Source organism: Siniperca chuatsi, linkage group LG19 (genome assembly GCF_020085105.1).
Source record: "Siniperca chuatsi isolate FFG_IHB_CAS linkage group LG19, ASM2008510v1, whole genome shotgun sequence".
NCBI classification, from domain to species: Eukaryota; Metazoa; Chordata; class Actinopteri; order Centrarchiformes; family Sinipercidae; genus Siniperca; species Siniperca chuatsi.
This window is the reverse complement of record NC_058060.1, coordinates 7,741,287-7,760,431: the sequence shown is the minus strand read 5'-3', so window position 1 is coordinate 7,760,431 and position 19,145 is coordinate 7,741,287. Positions and strand designations below refer to the sequence as shown.

General features: G+C 42.8%; 1 protein-coding gene across 6 annotated transcripts in view; it reads left to right on the top strand.

The window, feature by feature from the left end:
• The window catches only part of LOC122866596 (partitioning defective 3 homolog), a 344,331-nt gene that overhangs the window by 152,278 nt on the left and 172,908 nt on the right, over nucleotides 1-19,145 (top strand). For all 6 annotated transcript variants that reach the window (XM_044176448.1, XM_044176445.1, XM_044176446.1 and 3 more), the window contains exons 6-10: nucleotides 9,358-9,464; nucleotides 10,416-10,499; nucleotides 14,475-14,600; nucleotides 17,130-17,357; nucleotides 18,543-18,730. In XM_044176448.1, the coding sequence (XP_044032383.1) occupies nucleotides 9,358-9,464; nucleotides 10,416-10,499; nucleotides 14,475-14,600; nucleotides 17,130-17,357; nucleotides 18,543-18,730 (733 nt within the window). The remainder of the gene's footprint in view (nucleotides 1-9,357; nucleotides 9,465-10,415; nucleotides 10,500-14,474; nucleotides 14,601-17,129; nucleotides 17,358-18,542; nucleotides 18,731-19,145) is intronic.

Here is a 19,145-nt window from a genome sequence, read left to right as displayed (position 1 = left end):
TAAATCTAAAATCTTGAATGTTGGAGCATCCCACCAACACATTAATTCACCACCCGGAAGACAAATTATATCACGCTTGACTGCAATAGTCTACCATGAAAATGTATAGTAACTTCCATAGGGGTACCATTATGTTCCCAGTGATAGATTACCTTTCCCAAGATAGTTTAATCCTCATATTTCAGTGAAATAGATAAATGGATGTCCATTCATTTCAGAGCTGTCTGGAATGTCTGAAAACACAGAAAAATCTGAAAAACTATGCCATACTTTTGAAAATCTTCTGCAGTAAAACATGCAAAATCACTGGTTTAATCCTTTGAGTGTCTCAAGGTTGGATGCCCACATTGAATTTGGAATAGCCAGATAGAGTTAATGGTGTCTTTCTAGCAAGGAGCACTTCTGTAATGGGCTGCGCTTCTCCCTGCCGAGCAGTTTTCCGTTGGAATTTTCTCCTCTTTATAGTCTAGGTATACGGGCCATGGGAGCTGTTGTGTAGAGTAGAACCCCTGCAGAGCTCCATCACAAAATACTCTGATATTCCCACATGCATTCACGATTTCAACCAGAAGTACGCTGACAGCCTTTTCCATTTCGAAAAACGGTGGAGCGAAGAAACATGAGTTGGTTTGCTTGTTGGGGTTTATGTGTGTCTTTTGGGTTGGAAGGTGAGACTCCTGCTGATGTTGTTATATGATTGGCTGAAATATGAACAGATACCTTGACAAGTATGCCTTTGGGTATCCTGTGTGTACTTGGTTCTGTTGTATGTGTGTGTCTACGCATGTACAATGTTTACATGCTGCAAATTGATACATTGATCCATACTCCGATCTCTCTTGTTTGTTGTGACACCGATGAGTTCCCCATGCTCTTATCTCATCAGTGATTGCAATCACTTGTTGTATTTAGCAAGTAAATTATCTTCAACTCTAACAAGCACACTCCTTTGATCAATCGATATCTCGTCTGATCTTGCACTCATTGCACTCAGAGCCACAACTTCTGCAAACAAAAAATGACTTTTTATATAAAAACAATTACAAGGCTGTTCCAGTTTGTTTGTTTAACTCAGACATCACCCCCTACATCTCTCCATCCCTCTTTCCTCTCTCTGTCTCCACTAAAGCACGCACCCCTGCCGCCCGCCCACACCTCGCCCCACCTTCCTGGGTCCACTAGATTGCCTTGGCTGTGCCGGAGTCTTTTGGGACCTCTCTTCATTACTGGCCCTCCACAGGCCCCTCATCTCCACACAGCCCTCTTCATTTAGCCCTGGCTGAGAGCAAGGACTCCGCCAAATGGCTTTCTGTCTCCCCCTTAACCAAAAATTCCAGCTTCCAATTAAAACAAAATGGAAAGAGCCCCCCCCCCACCTCGCTCCATACTGCTCCCATGACACTACAGATGAGCCCCCACTCACCACCCACCCCACCTGCTCAAACAAGGCAGCAAACAACGGCTGATCTGTGGGAATAGACCGTTCACCCCCTGTAATAACTCGCTGCAATGTGTACCAAAGCTTTACTTTCCACTTAATTATTCATAGTTCAATATCATTCACCCTCATTCCCTCTTCTTCATTCCTTCTTCATGTTCAGTGCATTTAGAGTTTGAGGTCACAGCATGTTAAAACATCCTATAGAAGATGGATGACATTCTTGTTGAATAGCTGCTCTCCACATTTTCTTTCCCAGTGCTGCCATTATTACTTGCTGATACAACATTTGCATCACAGTAACTGTTGTATTAAATAGTTTCGGATGACAATTTGGCAGTGCAGTGAGTGTAGTTTATTGGCAGTCACCATGCATACTTAATAAGTCAGTGTGATTCTGACTAATTGCAGGAGCGGCTACTAAAAATAATAATAAAAAAAGAAAATGCATTACAATCCACATCCGAACCACAGGTGCTCTCATTGAAGTTCAAACGCCCCCAATTATTTCAATGGGGGTAACATTTGCTCACTGACCTTCACAGTTTGAAAGATGGATTAAACGTTCTGAGCAGTGGAAAGCAGACTGTCCTCCCACTCAATAAGCTCAAAATGATGATTAATCTGTGAAAAGCACCGCAGAGCTCTTTTAAATGCATGGGCAAAGACCCGGGATTCAGCTGGGACCGTCTGCTCAGTGGGGCTGCGCACTCAACCCCCAGGATTATCTGTTCAGAATCACCTCCCTTCACCTAAGCCAGGTGTCTGGACAGTCATAATATCCCTTTTGAACAATTTTCTAATGCGCCAGAAACTCAAAATCTGCTTTAAACACCCCTTTGAAGTTCTATTCTAATGCAAAATGCAATGCACATTCAAACTCTTTGAAACACTTCTACTGTATTCAAACAACATTATTCACAGAGCTTGTAAGAGTAAGAAGTGTTCTGGACAAAAGCCGGTGACGATAACTCAATTCGCGCAATTCCTACCCGTTTGAACCTCCGGCTCTCCGGTACAGGAGCAGTCTGCTCCAGTTGCGGCTGTTATTGATGAGGTTTGGAAAAAAGTCTTGGGCCTCTCCGTCCGCTTTGGGTCTTTGTTATTGACCTGGTGATTGATTTAAGCCCTCATAATTAGCAGGCCTAATTTAATTAAAGTGCAATTTAACGATACAGTGGGCAAAGGCAAAGGCAGCTGTGTCATTGATAGATCAGTCCAGGCCTGATATGAAACAGGCGCTGGCAGATGATGTATTCCACACAAAGCAGGTCTCCTACTGATGGAGGCAGAGACAAAAGAAGAGACAGAGATTGTAGTGGAGAGACAAAGAGAGAGAATGAGTGGAGTCGAGAGAGAGACAGGCCTTTGTTTTTCCAAATATCGGTCCCCAAAGAGCACTGTCCATCTCTCACCCCCACCCCTCTACATCTCGCCGCTCTCTGTCCTGATGTGGACAAATGCAGCCTCACATCTCTGATCTAATTTGCTTAACAGCATTAGGAACCTGTCTGTCCCTGTAATTTGCTTCAAGTAAATCCACGTCAGAGCCTGAACTTTTATGAGCCAGAAGCCATGTCTTTTGAAAACAAAGCAAAGAGAGACAGATTTAAAGCCTAGAGATCTTTGTTGATCAAAAAGAGGTGGTGGGATTGGAGAGTTATAATAATACAATATACCATTCATATAATTGGCAGGAAAAAAATGTAATTGAGAATGGAGGTATATCAATAAATAGAAACATAAAGCCACATGTCCCCACTGGGGTTGGTTATCATGTAGTTTGATCGATATTGTGATTCATGTTGATTTGGGTTCTTATCAGATTCTAGCTGTTGTCATATCATTTGGGTGAGAAAAACAATTTTAAAAGCAAAGACCACCATTATTATAAAAAGAGTAATTGACGTGGCATTTTTTTAGGTTAGGTAAAAACAAAAAATCTAAATGTTTTCTGTCTTGCCATCCACAAGATGAATTTTTTTCCTTTTTTTTCGCAATAAAGTTCTAGCATTAGCTAATTATGAGGCCTTATGGCTATGAAAATGCTATTAAAAATTCTTCATTCATAAACCATGCCGCAGACTTCCTCAATTACAATTATTTGTCCCAGTGATTAAATGTTTATCACTGCTGTCTTCTAAACAGTATAAACGTGCATTGGCACACGCGTAGCGGCAGTATAAGCGGAAACACAGGACTGTAGGTGAAGTCCAAACTTTGCTGTCAGGAATGGATGAATGGAATCAGAAAGCTTGTTTCTTAACACATCTTTGTTTCTTAAAAATGTGGAAATGGTTCCAATTCTGAACAGGTTCTTGATACCCAACCCCACTCCCCACTGTCCTAACCTAGCACAACAACACATATTTACTCCCTCTCCTCATTATCAAAAGGAATAGTAGATCTAATTTGGAATGCGAGTGCTCTCCTTTGAACAAGGCTGGAACCCATGGGTGCAGGGTGTGAAATATGAAAGACAACACATGTCCTCATCAGAGGACAGGCACTGCCTTGGCTTCTCCCCTTGGCACACAAACACAGGACTGTAGTATTGTAACCTCCCTCTCTCTTTCTCTCTCTCTCACACATACAAAGCAAGCGATAGCAGATACCAGGGTCACACTGCTTTGATTTTCTTCCAGATCTGCAGTTTCCATTCCAACAGGGAGCTAATAGTTTGCCAAACAAATGAAACATTCACTGAAAGAGGGCCCGATACAGCAGGTACTACACTGTATATTCTGTGTGCAACCCCCCACATCAACACAATAAATCCTCATATCTGCGTATTGAAATCACCATTAACTTAGATCATCATGATCCGTAAGATATTAACAATATATAAGATAAAAAAGTATGTTGAAACGGGTTCTCTGCTGACACCCATTAAGTGCCATTTAGGGAACTTGTGGGCAGGATGAAGGAGGCCATTATGACCCTATCATCATCCACTAACCAGTTTAACTCTTCGTCCAGCCTTTTATAATGCTCCCCTATCCCCAACATCAATGCAAATAAGTGTCTCATAATCTAAGTCATTGTGACGTATTGGTTGTTTTAATGGCATTGGAGTGCGATGGTCTGGTGGGGAATAAAGGGTTAAGGATGGTGGAGAGGGTGCGGCTGGGTCGTTGGGTGCAACGGTCATGTCCAGTCTATCCACAGTGGCCATTTTGGTGTCTGACTTGGCCCTAATGGCAGTTTCCTCTGAGGGGGATGGATATGAGGGATAAAAGACCTTCTGTAACATGAAGAATAATCCATGTGTGGTGAACTCTGCCACAGCTATGACGAGGTCATCCTACACACTGCATATGCCATCCATCAGCAGGAGGTGGAGGCTGCTGCTTTATTTTGAAGTACACACGTTGGGATCATCTGTTGTTCTAATTTAGGTGAAAAATCGTTGTGTCCAATGCCATAAAACTTCTTTTAACTGCTGATTGAAAACAGTGAGATTCTGGCTCCGGTTAAGATGGAAAAGTATTGCTAATTGCTTCTTAAGGTCAAAGGAACTTTAATAGGACTATTAAGAGTTATTACCAGCAGCTTGTCTTTGTATGTCAATGCCATTGTGCAATGCAGCGGTACTGTGAAGTCCTGTTTGGTCTTGTCTGTTGTACAATGTTTAGTTGTACTGCATTAAATGGAAATAATGAGGGTACAATTATGGCTCCTTAACCTTTTGTGTGGGAGAGAAAAAGCCTCTTTTTTTCTTCCTTACACCTCTGCTCACTGAAAGCCGATTATTTTCACATGTTGTCATCTTTTGTTACCTTTGGCTGGTTTAATGTTTCCATAAGGGGCGTAGCCATGTCACATTGCAAAATTAATGTTTCATATTTTTAGCCGGCCAGATCAGCAGGCAGGGCAGTCTTTGTAAATATTTCAACAGACATTTTGCTAAATGCTCTGGTTAAATTGCTTGTTTCCTTTCTTTTTTCATAGAGCGAACACACCGCATTGTTCATTTGGAGACATTTATATATCCTGTTCATTGGCCTCCATTGTTCTGCTGGGCACAGACGGCCCATTGTAAGGCAATGTGTGACATCGTCTGACAGGGAGGCCTGTTCCACACATGAAGCTGTCACACAGATGTGGACCTCAGCCCTAGAGGAGGGGTGATGGCCAAAAACACACCATTCGCTGCGACCTTTGAACCTGTCCTTGTTAAGCCCTTGACGCCTAAGATGGGCTCAGGAGGAAGTCCCCACCCCCTTTCCCCTAACAGCTACATGTTGTACTTGCCCATGGCTAATGGCATGACACACACACACACATGCAGAAACACACATGCTTACAGTAGGTTTCCTTTAGTACAATGGTTGATGGAGGATGACAGCTCCTCAACACACACCCTTTGCCCCAACCCTCCAGCAGTGGGCTTCAGTATGTGTGTGTGTGTGTGTGTGTACACAACATTTTCCCTCCTGAGCAGACAGCTGCTACGTCCCTCCCTCCCACTTTTATTCTCTCTTCTTGGTCTGCTTACCATTTTAACCTATCTGTCCATTTGAAGGTAACAAGACTCTGCACTTTGCCGCTCTCCCTCTCTCACTCTCCCTGTCTTTCTCTCCCTCTCTCTTCCCTATATGAGTCTCAATAATCTAATGCTGCAGCTGTCCGATGGCCAAGCCTCTAACCCTTTGCTTCCCTTCATTGTTAAAGAGGCTGGTGGATTTCTGGCCGCAGATCAAGGCTCTGAGCCCTCCCTATTGCATGGGAGGAAGGGAGAGAGATGGGGGAGGGAGAGAGGGAGGGAGAGAGAGAGAGAGAGAGAGAGAGAGAGAGAGCTAGGAATGAGTGCCATGGAGAGTTGAAAAGCCTTGTTGCTTCCCCACTCCACTGGTTACCAAGGGATCAACAGGGTGCTAAAAGCACTCAGGGGAGGAAGAAATGGAGGGTTTTAAGAGAGGTGGAAAGGAGATATTCAGAATGATGTAGAGACAAAGAAAGAGAGAAGAGAGGGACAGTGGAGGGGCAGAGAGAGATGGATGTATATTGAGCCTGTGTTTCTCCTCTGCTGTCACTCAGTGCTTGGCTTTGCCACTGACACGAGGACAGACAATAAGTGGGCTGGCAGTGAATATAAAGGGAGGTAGCTTCCACTTCTGCCCCTGGTCAAAAGGAGACACTGACCACTGCAATACTGATTAAACACAAGGACTTCACTGCACAAAATGTCAATCTTAACAAGTAATTATTTATCATGTTCAGTCTTAGAAGTGCTATGTGTTTGTCTGGTTAAAGCACAGCCTTTGTCCAGATTCTCGGATAATGAAGAGGCTGTGCCCTTGCTGGTTGGAGATCCCCATTTTGACTCTAACGAACCACAGTGGCCACTTAAGCACTGCCTTCCGAATCCAGTATTAAGTGTCAGTCATGGGTTTCTGTTTACGGCAGAAATTGACTGGCAGTTGAAGTGTGTTGTGCATTAAAATGTGAGAATGAAAACACTCCTAATGGCTGAGAAAATGTGCACTTATATCAAAACACTAGAACTAACAACACCAGTAGTGTAAGATGGGTGGGTATTATTTGTTTCAGCTAGACAATATGACAGTATGATTAAGTGTAAATGTGCTAAACATTAGTACATTTTTCATAAAAACATTACAAATCCCGCCAAAGCAGTGAAATGATTCCACTTTATTATCTGAAGAAGTTCAACTTTTCCACGGATGTCCTTGGAAGGAAAGTCAATAACTGAATCAGGCAGATCACTGGAGAAAACACTTACGGAAGTTCTTGAAACAAGTTAAAATCTCACCCTGATTTTCCACTTGTAACAAAGCAAGATTTTAATGACGTTGATTTTAAGACAATGCTCTGCAATTCTCCCCTACATGATCTTTTCTGTCCCATTACTCTCATTCACAACTCATTTTATCTCTTCTCTCCTCCATTGCCAACTCACTCTAGTGTGCTCACGCCCTTCAATCTCTTTCCTTAAGTGTCCTTTTCACAATTCATTTTGGTTTTTCACACCATTCGTCTGGAATATAACTGAATAGAAATATCACCTTGATCTGGTACTGCTCTGATACCTACTTGTGCCATTTTATGGTAATTTTACTGTACCTGTCACATTCACACTCTCAACCTGCTTGCACTGTGCTTTTGGCCTGGTGCATGTGAAGGATCCCTTCTTCTTGGTGCTCTGATGATAATACTCACAGATGCAGTGTCTTTCCTTTCTTTACATGTTCTTTATTCCATAACATCACATATCTCTAGTTTTTCTTACATTTCAGCAGAAAGATGCTAAAAGGGGGAAAGAGGGAAAGAGCGATGCAGTCAAGCCACAACCACACGCCACATACAGCAAACTAACAGACACGAGATTGTTGCAGAGAGCTACTTAGTTACTGAAATTAATTACATGCCTCTTTCTGTGATGATACACTGTGAATCAGCTCGCCTCTCAGATCACTCTGTTGTCTAAGACAAAGACGTTGAGCACCATCGACTCATTCATTTGGTTACTGAGAATGAAAATGATCTTTCAAGTCAACATATTCTTTTGGCTTTTACACAGTTTCTGCCAGTCCTGTTTTATAGCATATACTTTATATGGTCTTATATTTATTCTTCTTATCCAATTTCACTTGCCTTCTCCGCTCTATGCCCTCCCCTCTGTATTTATGGATTCCCACACGTGGCCAGGTCCTTTGTGCACAGCACATATACAGTATGTAAACTAAAATCCAGCCATCCCACCTGGGGGGTTTTCATAAAAAGAAATAACGGGCCCCACGAGGCACCTGGGACCTCAGCTGACACGTAATTAAAGGCGGGGGTGACTGGTTGACTGACTCATTTTCATACTGGACGGTTGGAGAGGGGAAATAGACAGGTAGGGTGAGTCTAGGTCTCTTAAGGTAGACTGCTGATTAAATTTTCATGCCCCCATCCTACCTTATTCCCCGCCTCTAATAAATAAATAGGGACAGAGTTTCTCTGCGCCACGCCTGCATGTCGCCAAAGATATCCTGGCCTCTGAAAAGGGTTGAATCAATTTCCATAAAGAAACCAGACGGGCACAAGACCTATTTGGATGTGCTTGACATTTTAGTATAAGAGAGAGAAAGGAATGTGAGCGGTGAGGGCGGGGAAATAGCAGTGGCTAACAAAGCGTTTCAGCAGACCCTCCCAAGGAGATGATGCGCTCTCTGGGTGCTGACAAGCTGACACATAGACACAGAAAAACACACACACACAAGGATCAGCAGTTACTAACAGGACTGGAAGCAAAAACTGAAATGACCTGCTGATGTTCAGTATGCTGTCACTTGTTGATGAACCTCCCTAGCTCCTCCTGTAACTAATCTTCAACAGATGATGATTAGTTGAAATTGAACCCTGTGTTATTAAATATGTCTCCCTCCTATTTTACATGCAGCATGTCATCACTGCATGTAAGTGCCCCGCTCAATCTGTACCATCTCCATAAAGAGAGCTCAGATAAAGATTTTATTCCCCATTAAGGAGAGCATGAAGCTGCTCTGTCTCATCCCACAGCCTAGTTAAGTCCTCAGACATCTGGCTTGCCTGTAAAAGCCACCGCCTCCCGGCCCCACTGCCTAATGGCCCTGAAGGAAGATGAGTAAATGAAATGAAGAGAGTGAGAGAAACAAATGACAGCGGGCACAACCACTTTCCTTCACTGTAGACCTGATCGCATCAACGCAGCAGCATCAGAGCTCTCGTCTATACTCTACTGAAAGTCTCTTTTGATTTAGAATAGGGGCTGTTGTTTGGTCCTGCAGGTAATTGGATTAAAAGCCAGAGGAGCGATATAGGCAGGAGAGGAGGAGATGCAAGCTCAGCCAAATAGAAATAATGACAGAGAGAGTGTGAGTTTTTTTAAATGATTTATCCTGTCTCTTTTCTTTTTCTTTCTTTCTTTTTAGGAGCAGGAGGAAGAAGACGGAAGGAAGCAAGAAAGGAGGATTGAACGGATCGAGCCAGTGGGGAGGGCCGATTCCTCATTGGAACATTCACCTGTGTTAAGCCTAGAGTGAGTGATCCCCAGCAACCCCCCTGACCACCTATATACCTTACAGTATGTATTTTAAAGGTTGGTTCACCCAACAATACATACAAAAAATATGTTGTTTCACCCCTTCTGGTATCTAGCCATGTAGATAGTTTTGGTCTTATTTGTCCAGATAAGAGATATCCATAAATAAATAAATACCATGGCAAAGTGTTCCCGTTTTCATGTGAACTACTTTCTATAGTAGAATAGTCCCCATGAAAACTTTTGACAATTTGTTATATGAATTATGTGAAGTAGCCACAATAGTGATGGCTGCAGAAATCTCAAAACCTGGGCAAATCTGCATGGTTAGATACCACTAGAGGTAAGAGAGAAAATCACTTTTTTATAATTTGGGTGAACTGACCTTTCACCACAGTGTTACCAGAAAGATTAATAATTGCCAGAACATCATCACCATAAACAGCTAAACACAGCCATATCACCATAACACAAAGCGTGCATAAAGACCACGCCTTCTTCCATCAACATCATCACACACATCTGCATCAACGGTTGCTTGTGTTCATTTGTCTTCACGTTTACCTACACAAATTAACCTTCTCCTCCTCCTCCTCCTCCTCCGCCCTTCCTCACGTTTTTCAATTAATCTGTTCTCTTTTAGCACAACAGTCTGATCTTAATCACTTAATTGGAGTCTCCATTTGGGTCTCTAATCGACCCTGAGGTCCACCAACCTGACTTTGTAATGGATGACTTTGTATAGACAACACAACGCAGCCTCCACCAATAAGGCCGCACCAACCCCCATCCCATACATCCCAACAATGTCTTGTCATGTTTGACTGTGTCGCCTTTTATATCCTGCTTTTCTACATTTTCTTGTCATTCTTGTTTTTTATTCATGCATGTCTCCCCTGCCTCCTCCTTCTTCTCGTCCCCTCGGCCTCATCCATCATCGTCCTGCAGAGGCATGCTAAAGCCGGTCGAGGTGTCCAATGAAGGAGGGCCCCTGGGGATCCACGTACTGCCTTTCAGTTCGCAGGATGTCAGGTAAAACAAAAAAAAGACAAGAAAATCTGAGAATCAATGCAGCTTAGTGTACAACAGTAGCTAGTTAGTTTCACCATTCAATATGTCTCCTGCCTCTTTTGGTTTGAAGCCCTGTGGATGTTGCTTTCTTTTTACTTTTACTCATCATTTCACTCATATTTTTTTCTCACTTTCTCTCACTCTCTCTTCTTTCTTATTCACCTCTTTTTGCGTGATGCTCTAGGCCGTCTTTTTCACTGACTCTGATCCTTCTGGCCGTCTTTTTATTTTTGTGAGCTCACTGCTGAAACACCACGCCCATACCCAGTTCCGCTCATATTCCACAGCTCAGAAGCCCCCACTGAGGGAGAACAGATGAAAGAAGTTTTGCTCCTGACTGCACATTTTTTCCAAGTTGTGTTATGCTTTTCTTTTATTCTGACCTATGTCCTCAGTAACAATGATGTCCGCTCTGCCTTGAAGGTGATTCAGACTGCTTCCTTTGGCGTTTTTTAACAAAAGAGGAGTGTTGATGACAGGGGACAAGAGGAGGAATGCATTCCAGTTTATAGTTATTCCACAAAAAATAAAGGACAGAGGAAGTGGCCAGATGTAATCAAACTAAAAGCTTGTGTATAACACAGATGCCTGCTGCACGCCAAGGTACTGGCACGCCACCAAGGTGAATGTGACTATTCAGCGCTGGGAGAGGGAAGCAGGGGAACGAGGTAAAAAGACAGAGTGAGGAGATGAAATGGGATGACATTTGAGGGAGAGAGGATGGCTGTCATTGAAGATTGCTGTGTGTCATTTCTTTGGGACACTAATCCCATTGCTGTTTATAAGCAAGTGTCAGGAAACTATATTTAGCTTTGACCTCGTGTGATTGACTCCCTCAGAAGCTGTGACACTATGAGTTATCCTGAGTCAGAGAAGGAAAATAATGATTCATGAGATGCATCAAGCAATATTGCTTAAATAAAGTTCAAATCCAACTGTTTATTAGACACGCTATTATCTTAAAGCTCCTCTGTATTCCCACAAAATCAGACTACATCTTGCAAGATATAGCGGTAATGCTGCATTGCCACTAAATTTCTTCTCCATCAGCTAAGGTCGGCACTAATAGCTATCAGAGCCTTCAATTAACTTCAGACATGATAAGACTTAACGTCTGGTCAGTGGGATGATGCTAATGGCCTGGCCCAGCTCTTTCCTGTGTGCTAGGACAGGAGGCATTAGGCTCAGCGGGCTGTCATTAGCGTCTAGACCAGGGCCACAGGGGTCAGACAGCCAGCAAAACCAGACAGCAAACAAGGAACTGCAGGCGCTTCAGCGTCGGCTGCCCACATCCTGCTTCACTGTGCTGACATCAAGTTAGATCCAAGCAGGAGGGGAAGACAGCTGCAGGAGAGAGCTTAGAGACTCTGTCACTCTCTCTCTCTCTCTCTCTCTCTCTCTCTCTCTCTCTCTCTCTCTCTCTCACACACACCCAAATGCACAGATCCTTACCTACAAATGATCTTACACCCATGCACTTTATGAACAGTATGGACTTACCTTGAGCAGTATGTTCCCACACAGACTCTTGCTGTCTCTTTCTATCTCTTACACACATGCAAACAGTTTGTGAGCAGTGCTGATCTACCTTGAATGCTGTGCACACATAAATATACTTTACATCTGCACACACAAACACACACACACAAACACACACACACACGCCCCTCGCAGATGCATTCTTTGCTTAATGAACTTCTCATTCCATGACCAGTTTCAATTGTAAACAAACTGCGGACGTAATTGCTGTGCATAAATGGATCCTGATTGGATTATTATTTGATTAAAGGCAGTAGAGGAGAGCAGGTGGCCTCCTTCAAATACTTTATCAGCCTGCTGCCCAGCCACAAGATGGAGTAAAGTCATACAATGTAGTACAATGCTGATTCTTGTGTTCTAGGAAAACAGGCCTGATAGTTTTTTTAGTATGCAGAGAATCTTCTAACTACAAGCTCCTTGTGCTTATATGTGGCAACTAATGCATTCAATGACTTACAGGTTGCCATTCAGATTTTGCTTTAGCTCTCCTGTTTTCCCCAAGTAAGTATCTACAAAAAAAAACATCAGTGAAAGGAGGAGGAATTGAGAGGGTGGCAGTGCATTACAGTCATCACAATAATAGTGCTTTTACGAAATCATCATCTTGTTCAAATCTCTAAAAGATGCCGCTTTATCCCCAGTCCTCCCCGCTGCTGCTTTGAATACTGATCAGGGATCAATCAAAACCCCTTTATCTATGGTCTCTGTTCTGCTACCAGATCAGAAGTCATTAGACTGTGTCCATGCTGTAATCTCCTTACGCAATACTTTGTTTTCAAGCTGCCAACACTTATGGAGATAAAGCACAATCATGTCTGCTTCCACACCGCCTGCAATTACTCTCTGTTCAACACACTTAAACTGACCTGGCAACGCTGGCTCAGACACCGAGAATGAGGGAAGGGCCTTTTGTGATTTTGTATTTCAACTTAATGCTGAACCATTTACCCCCATTGAGGAGCCGAGATGAGTCTGCGGTGTGAGCGTGGATGTCCACATTATGCAGCCAATTAGAGCAATGTTCTGAAAGTGGCCCTGTTTGGCTTAAATGCTAAAGAGCTCTGCAAATCTGCCCTTGACGTCTACGATAAACAGGGTCACAGTTTAAATTTGCTGTTGTTTATGTGTCCAGTGAAATGATAGGAAGTAACTGAAAATTATGAAAAGCACGCAGCTTATGTCCTTGCCACTGATGATTGCAGTGTAATTTACTACATCTTGTACATCTTAGTTTGGCTTCTGAATAGTTTTGGCTCTGATATATTTCATCATTATTTTAATTTCCCAAAAGTAAGCCTCCAAACTTTTTGTCAGTTTATGCAAGAACACCAAACGTTTGCACTCAGTCAGACTACCTGCTACCTCAGGCATCTGGCGCCTTAGAGACGGATGGAGTTTGTAGTTCTGCTGTGCGAGCGCACATCAGATCTCTTTGCATGTGGTTATCCTCAGGGCCTAACTAAAGCCCCAAGGAGCTCACTGATGTATTTATTTAGAGGAGGGAGAGGGGTGGGGGTATTTGAAGGTAAAGGTTGCCTTTTTTTGAAGGGATTGCTGAGATAGCACTGCCGTGGAACTGCTTGGGTATTTATTACACCACTGCCAGCTCTCGTCTTAAGCTCCAGCGAAGGCAACTGCAGCGTTTCCTCTGAAGCCATAAGATGATCTCTTAGCTGTTGGTCTGGATTACCACAGACAACCCACCCTGTCATTCTCTCAAACCTGCCAACAGAGAGGCAGACAGAGAGGCAGACACAGTGGCGGACAGAGTGACGGACACAGGCTTAAAATTTAGTTAGTAATGCGGTGCTTCTCCAGGCCACAGGGAAATGCAGGTCTTTATCCAAGCTTAAAGTTTGGAAAGTTAACTTTTGGTGACAGTAGCATGCAAAAGTTACAATAGGGTTAAAGTTACTTAAAATTACTTTCCCCAAAATATGGTGGGGAACTTATTAACTTAGTATTACAATTGTAAAACAGAATACTTAAGTTTCATGATCTTTCAGATTTGCTCACTGATAAAATACACACAAAAATGGTAAAAAAAAATAAAACGTGCAACACTTTGTTGCAGTGTCGGTTGATAAGTTATACATCTCAAAGTCAAAAAACAACAACCAATATCATCTCAGGATAGAGATTTACTTCATTCTTTGGATAATGCTAATCACCTAGCTTACTGTATCTCTAATATTCACTTCTTTTCCTCCTCCATGCCTTCTTTTCTAGACTTCTATTGACTGTCATTTCCTTTTTAAATGTAAGGATGCAGCGGACAAGGCTTGCAATTTGTTACCTGCTGTTCAGCATATTGATATGTGACTGTGTGTGGTGTAATTGCTACACTCTGTGTCTAAAATATGTTTTATCTGTAATCTTTTGTGTGATCATTTCCAGGACTCAGGGCTTGCTAGTGAAGCGTCTGGAGCGTGCAGGCAAAGCCGAGCAGGAGCATCTCTTCCAGGAGAACGACTGTATTGTCAAAATTAATCAAGGAGACATTCGCAACCTGCGCTTCGAACAGTAAGCTCTAAAGTTGGCCCTCTATCGATGTTTATATATATCATCCTCTTTTCCATACTGCATTATAAACTCAAAAGTTCCTACTCCCAGTAACTTTTCAGATAATTTCAGTATGTCCTCTTCTTGTCAGGCGCAGTGAATGCCATGCTGTTTTTAATTTCTTTCACTACTTCCAAAGACTCATACAGTATTATCCTGAAGCACTGTTCACTCAGTGATACAGTTCATATTAAGAGCACTGTGCTGGACATTAAGTGCCGTGACAGTAAAGTGTTGCTGTTTGGAGGCCAAACTTCAGGGAGACGTGACACCACACAGCTGCACGATAAAACAGAAATATTACTGACTTTGTTGGCCTTCCTGTAATAGGTCTCAGTGACCTGCAGTCCTTCACCACCGCTTTCACCTCTGATCCAAAACCGCCTACACTCTTCTCTCGATTCATTTCTATCGATTCATCGCTCCCCTTCATTTCCTAAAGTGGAATGAAGATATAAACCTGGGACTTTTCCCCTCATTTACCCAAAGCCACCCTTCTCTCTCACACACATATAAGCCTGATTGTGCACACTGTCACACATACTTCCACATGCGCTGACACACAGTTACACTGGGCTATAAAGTCTTATCTACACTTGTGTGTGTGTGTGTGTGTGTGTGTGTGTCAGGCTGGGAAATAGATTGCTTCTCCTCCAGGATGGATTCTGGAAGCAATGTACAGAGGTCTGCTTGGCTCTCTCCCTTATCATCCACTCCTCCACAGGAAGAAATAGCCCAGATTCCTGCTAACAAAGGCCCAACCTACAGTCATACCGGGCTGGACATAGTCATCTAAAACCACTGGGTTTAGAGCCACCTTGCTGGAAGACTGACAGAAAGAAGCAAGTTTGGAACCCCTCTGCATTCAGAAGTAAAATAAGAGACCCATTTTTTCTTGGACAACTCTGTCACCATCAAAATGTATTTTTTAAGCAAGGCACGTCGAACATTTTCTGACCAACTTTGGCAAAGAAGAAGAAAAGCTCTCCATCAGCATGTAAAACTCCAGACTATCACGGTTACCTTACCACATTATGTTAATTTGTTCACCAGACTGTGTACAAAGCCACTAAGGTTTTAGGATTTTTTTCTTTCTTTTCAAAACGATGCTATTGTCATTAGTAAACATCCCAGTTTTCTTCCAAGCCTTTTCTACTGTGAAAGAGGCTTACAAACCAAATCCACTAGGGAGTGATGTTTTGTAGCGTTCCGCACTTACCCTCCCCTGCCAAACACACACTCCTCACCGGAATCCAAATGCATATGATGTTTGTGATTCTGCATGAAAATGAGGTGAAGGAGCTAAATACCCCCAATTGTGCACCACACAGAGTGACAATTTAAAGTGATAGTCTAATCTCCTTGGATTGTTTTGCATGGGTAAATATTTTGAGGCGCTTAATCTAACTGAATGTAATGATGCATTGATGGGGTGATTTATTATTTAATCAGGCTCGCGTGGAGGCTGATTACTGGAGTGATGGCACTGTATATGTGCAGGTGGGAACATTTGCGTACACACACACTTACTCATTCAGTCATCACCCCACAGCGTGCACATGTAACCAAATCCTGCAGAAGTGGCTTGGTGCGGCATACGCGCCTCGCCTCTGTGACACCGCTCGAATGAAGTGCTGTCTGTTGTGGTGGAAGCAGCTCAACAGCTGTCATTTGGATAGAATCAGCATGGTATTAGTGGCGTGGTAATGGGGGTCAGGAAACAGGAGGTGGGATTGTTGGAATCCAGACATCCACCGCGCTTCTGCCCCCTTCTGCTGCAGCGTGGCTTGCTCCTAGCCAGTCTATCTATATGCTAAGTGCCACCAGCAAACCAGACTAAACAATTCTTGTGTCTGGGAATGATGTTGAGCTCTTGTCTTGGCTTATTTAGCCCCCAAACTCGCATGAGACTCAGTGTGTGTTTTGGCTTTTTGTTCTTATTTTGTGTGTAAGGAATAAAGTGTGTGTCTGCTTACTTTGGAACCTCATTGTCTGGAAAGCTTCCTTGATGCATGATTCATCATATCTGTTCTGATTGTTGAGTCAACTCATTTCCATTCATCTCTAACCACACACAGACACACACAAACACACACAGACTAATATACTGTAGAGAGACTTAGATACTGCTCATACAGTATGTTTCACTGGCATATTATAGAAACACAATATATATATATTGTTTCATCACTGACTCACCATTCACCATCCTTATCTCTTTCCTGCCTTGATCCTGGTAATTATAGATAATGTAATTTCGGTCCTCTGCTGCTATGTGGTGAATAGATCTGCTATTAGCCATGCTAGCCTCAACTCTCCCTATCAACTCTCAACATACAGTACCACATTCCTTCCTTATCCTTCTATATCTGTCAAGCTATGATAGTACATTATAGTACTTGTATCTCTTATCATGTTAAAGCTAATTCATTTCTGTCTGCATGACCTCCCCACTCTCTCTCTCTCTCACTCTCTCTGTATCACCTCCAGAGCCCAGAACATTTTCAGGCAGGCGATGCGTTGTCCGGTCATCCTCTTCCACGTGGTCCCCGCCGCCATGAAGAGGCAGTACGAGTTGCTTTTGGCCCAGACCGAGCTCAGCCCGCCCCAGTCCAACAGAGTCCGCTTTAGACAAGACTCTCAGCAGCTGGGGGACAGGTCCAGTCTGGTGGGGGGGCTGATGTCCAGATCTGGACCACAGCCAGGCCTCAATCACAAGTAGGTTGAGGAGAGTTACCTTGTGTATGCCTATCCAGCAAACATGTTGGTGTTGAGTAGACAACCTGCACAGAATTTGAAAGCCAGCTGAAAGTACCATGAAATGAAAGTTGTCCTTCTGTCCAACCAGTTGATTGGAAAAATAACTAATTAGGCTAAGCAGTCTGAGGCTGCCACAGTTTCCAATGAATGCAATTCTGTTTTAATTACACCAGTCAATGACTTTTCCTTAATATGCTCACTGTGAATCCATCAAAGTTTAAAAGCTACAATAAAAGGCAAGAGAGCAGTTTAATAAAAATTTCTACCTGAGACCTCCAAGTCTGCATCGCTGATCATCTTGTTAAAAGCCCATTTTATCTGTCTGTGGTTACTATTAATTTCCGTAATGTCTTTGGCCTAATGCCAGAAAGCTAAACATATGTGTGTTTATCAAATAGGTGCTTGTCTACAGGTTTATAGTCTTCATTTCAATTATATAAACTCATAAATCCTCTATTCATTCTCTGTATGTTACATTTAGTCAATCTGTCAATATACCTTGCTACATAGAGATAATCATTTAATGTCCAAACATCATTATTGTGCATCATACTTTACATTATAGCAGTCTGACAGATAATGGCTATATTAGTATATGCCCAATTTAAAACAGCAAGTATTATTAGCTCAAAGAGAAAGACACGGAATAAATAAATCCAATTAGCAGAGCACAATATCCAAACTTTTAGAAAATAACAACCCTAACCCCACAAGCAATTTGTCAGCCAATAAATTATTGACTGGACAAGTGCATTTTGACCAACTGATCGATCCATGGAGCAGGCAGGGTCAGGCCTACATGTCTGTTGTCCTAAGTTCATTTTACCATCATAATTTCCAATAGTGGCAGAAAATATGATGATGTGATGTGTTAAAAACTTGTCTTAAATGTTTTGCCATAATATCATGATGAAAACATTTGTCTTGTTCCCGCTGTTGTTGAAATTCATGCATCATCATTTGTGAAATGTTGATCAGCTACTAGTTAATTGAAAAAATACAGAAAATACCAAAACAGCATGCTGGAACTGTCGAAGGAGCTAAACGTCTGCTTTCCTTTCCACCCCATTCCACCACTTACAAACGGTTTATTCCTGTGGGCAAAAAAACAAATCAAACCTTGATCTTTGCCTTGCTCTGTAGCCACCAGGGACCCCTAGCAGGAAGCACCCCAGAGCCAAACCAACGGTACGCCACGTTACCCCACTCCTTGGTCTCCAGAACCTCCTCAGTCCCCTCCCCCTCCCTGCAGCGCAGGATTAGCACAAACCCGTCCAGCAGCTCCTACCTAAAGAACAAAGGCCGCAGATTCAACATCCAGTTGAAGAAAGGTAAGAGCCAGCACACACAAGATTGCATGTTTGTTAAAGTGAAAATCTTTCTGCATTTTCACGAGAATAATACTTCAGTAAAAACGCCAGCAGATGGCAGGAATAATCACACGTCACTGGGATTGGATCAGCTGTGTCGGAGTGAAACCAGTAAAGTGACTGGCTAAGAGTGTATTTATTAATCACCACACCCTCCAATCTATATTCACTTTCAGTCAGCCCTTTTGCACCTTGCGCTGCTGCACCTACATTAACGAAAATAGTAGGCGTGCTTGGAGACGCCCAAGCGCACCTGTCTTGGGCCCAGGGACTGTGCCCAAGACCTACTGCTTTACACTTGTCGTTGCACTTGTGCATTTAAAATAGGGCTCAGCAGTTTGACTTGCAACCATGGGGAAAATAAGAAGAAACACAC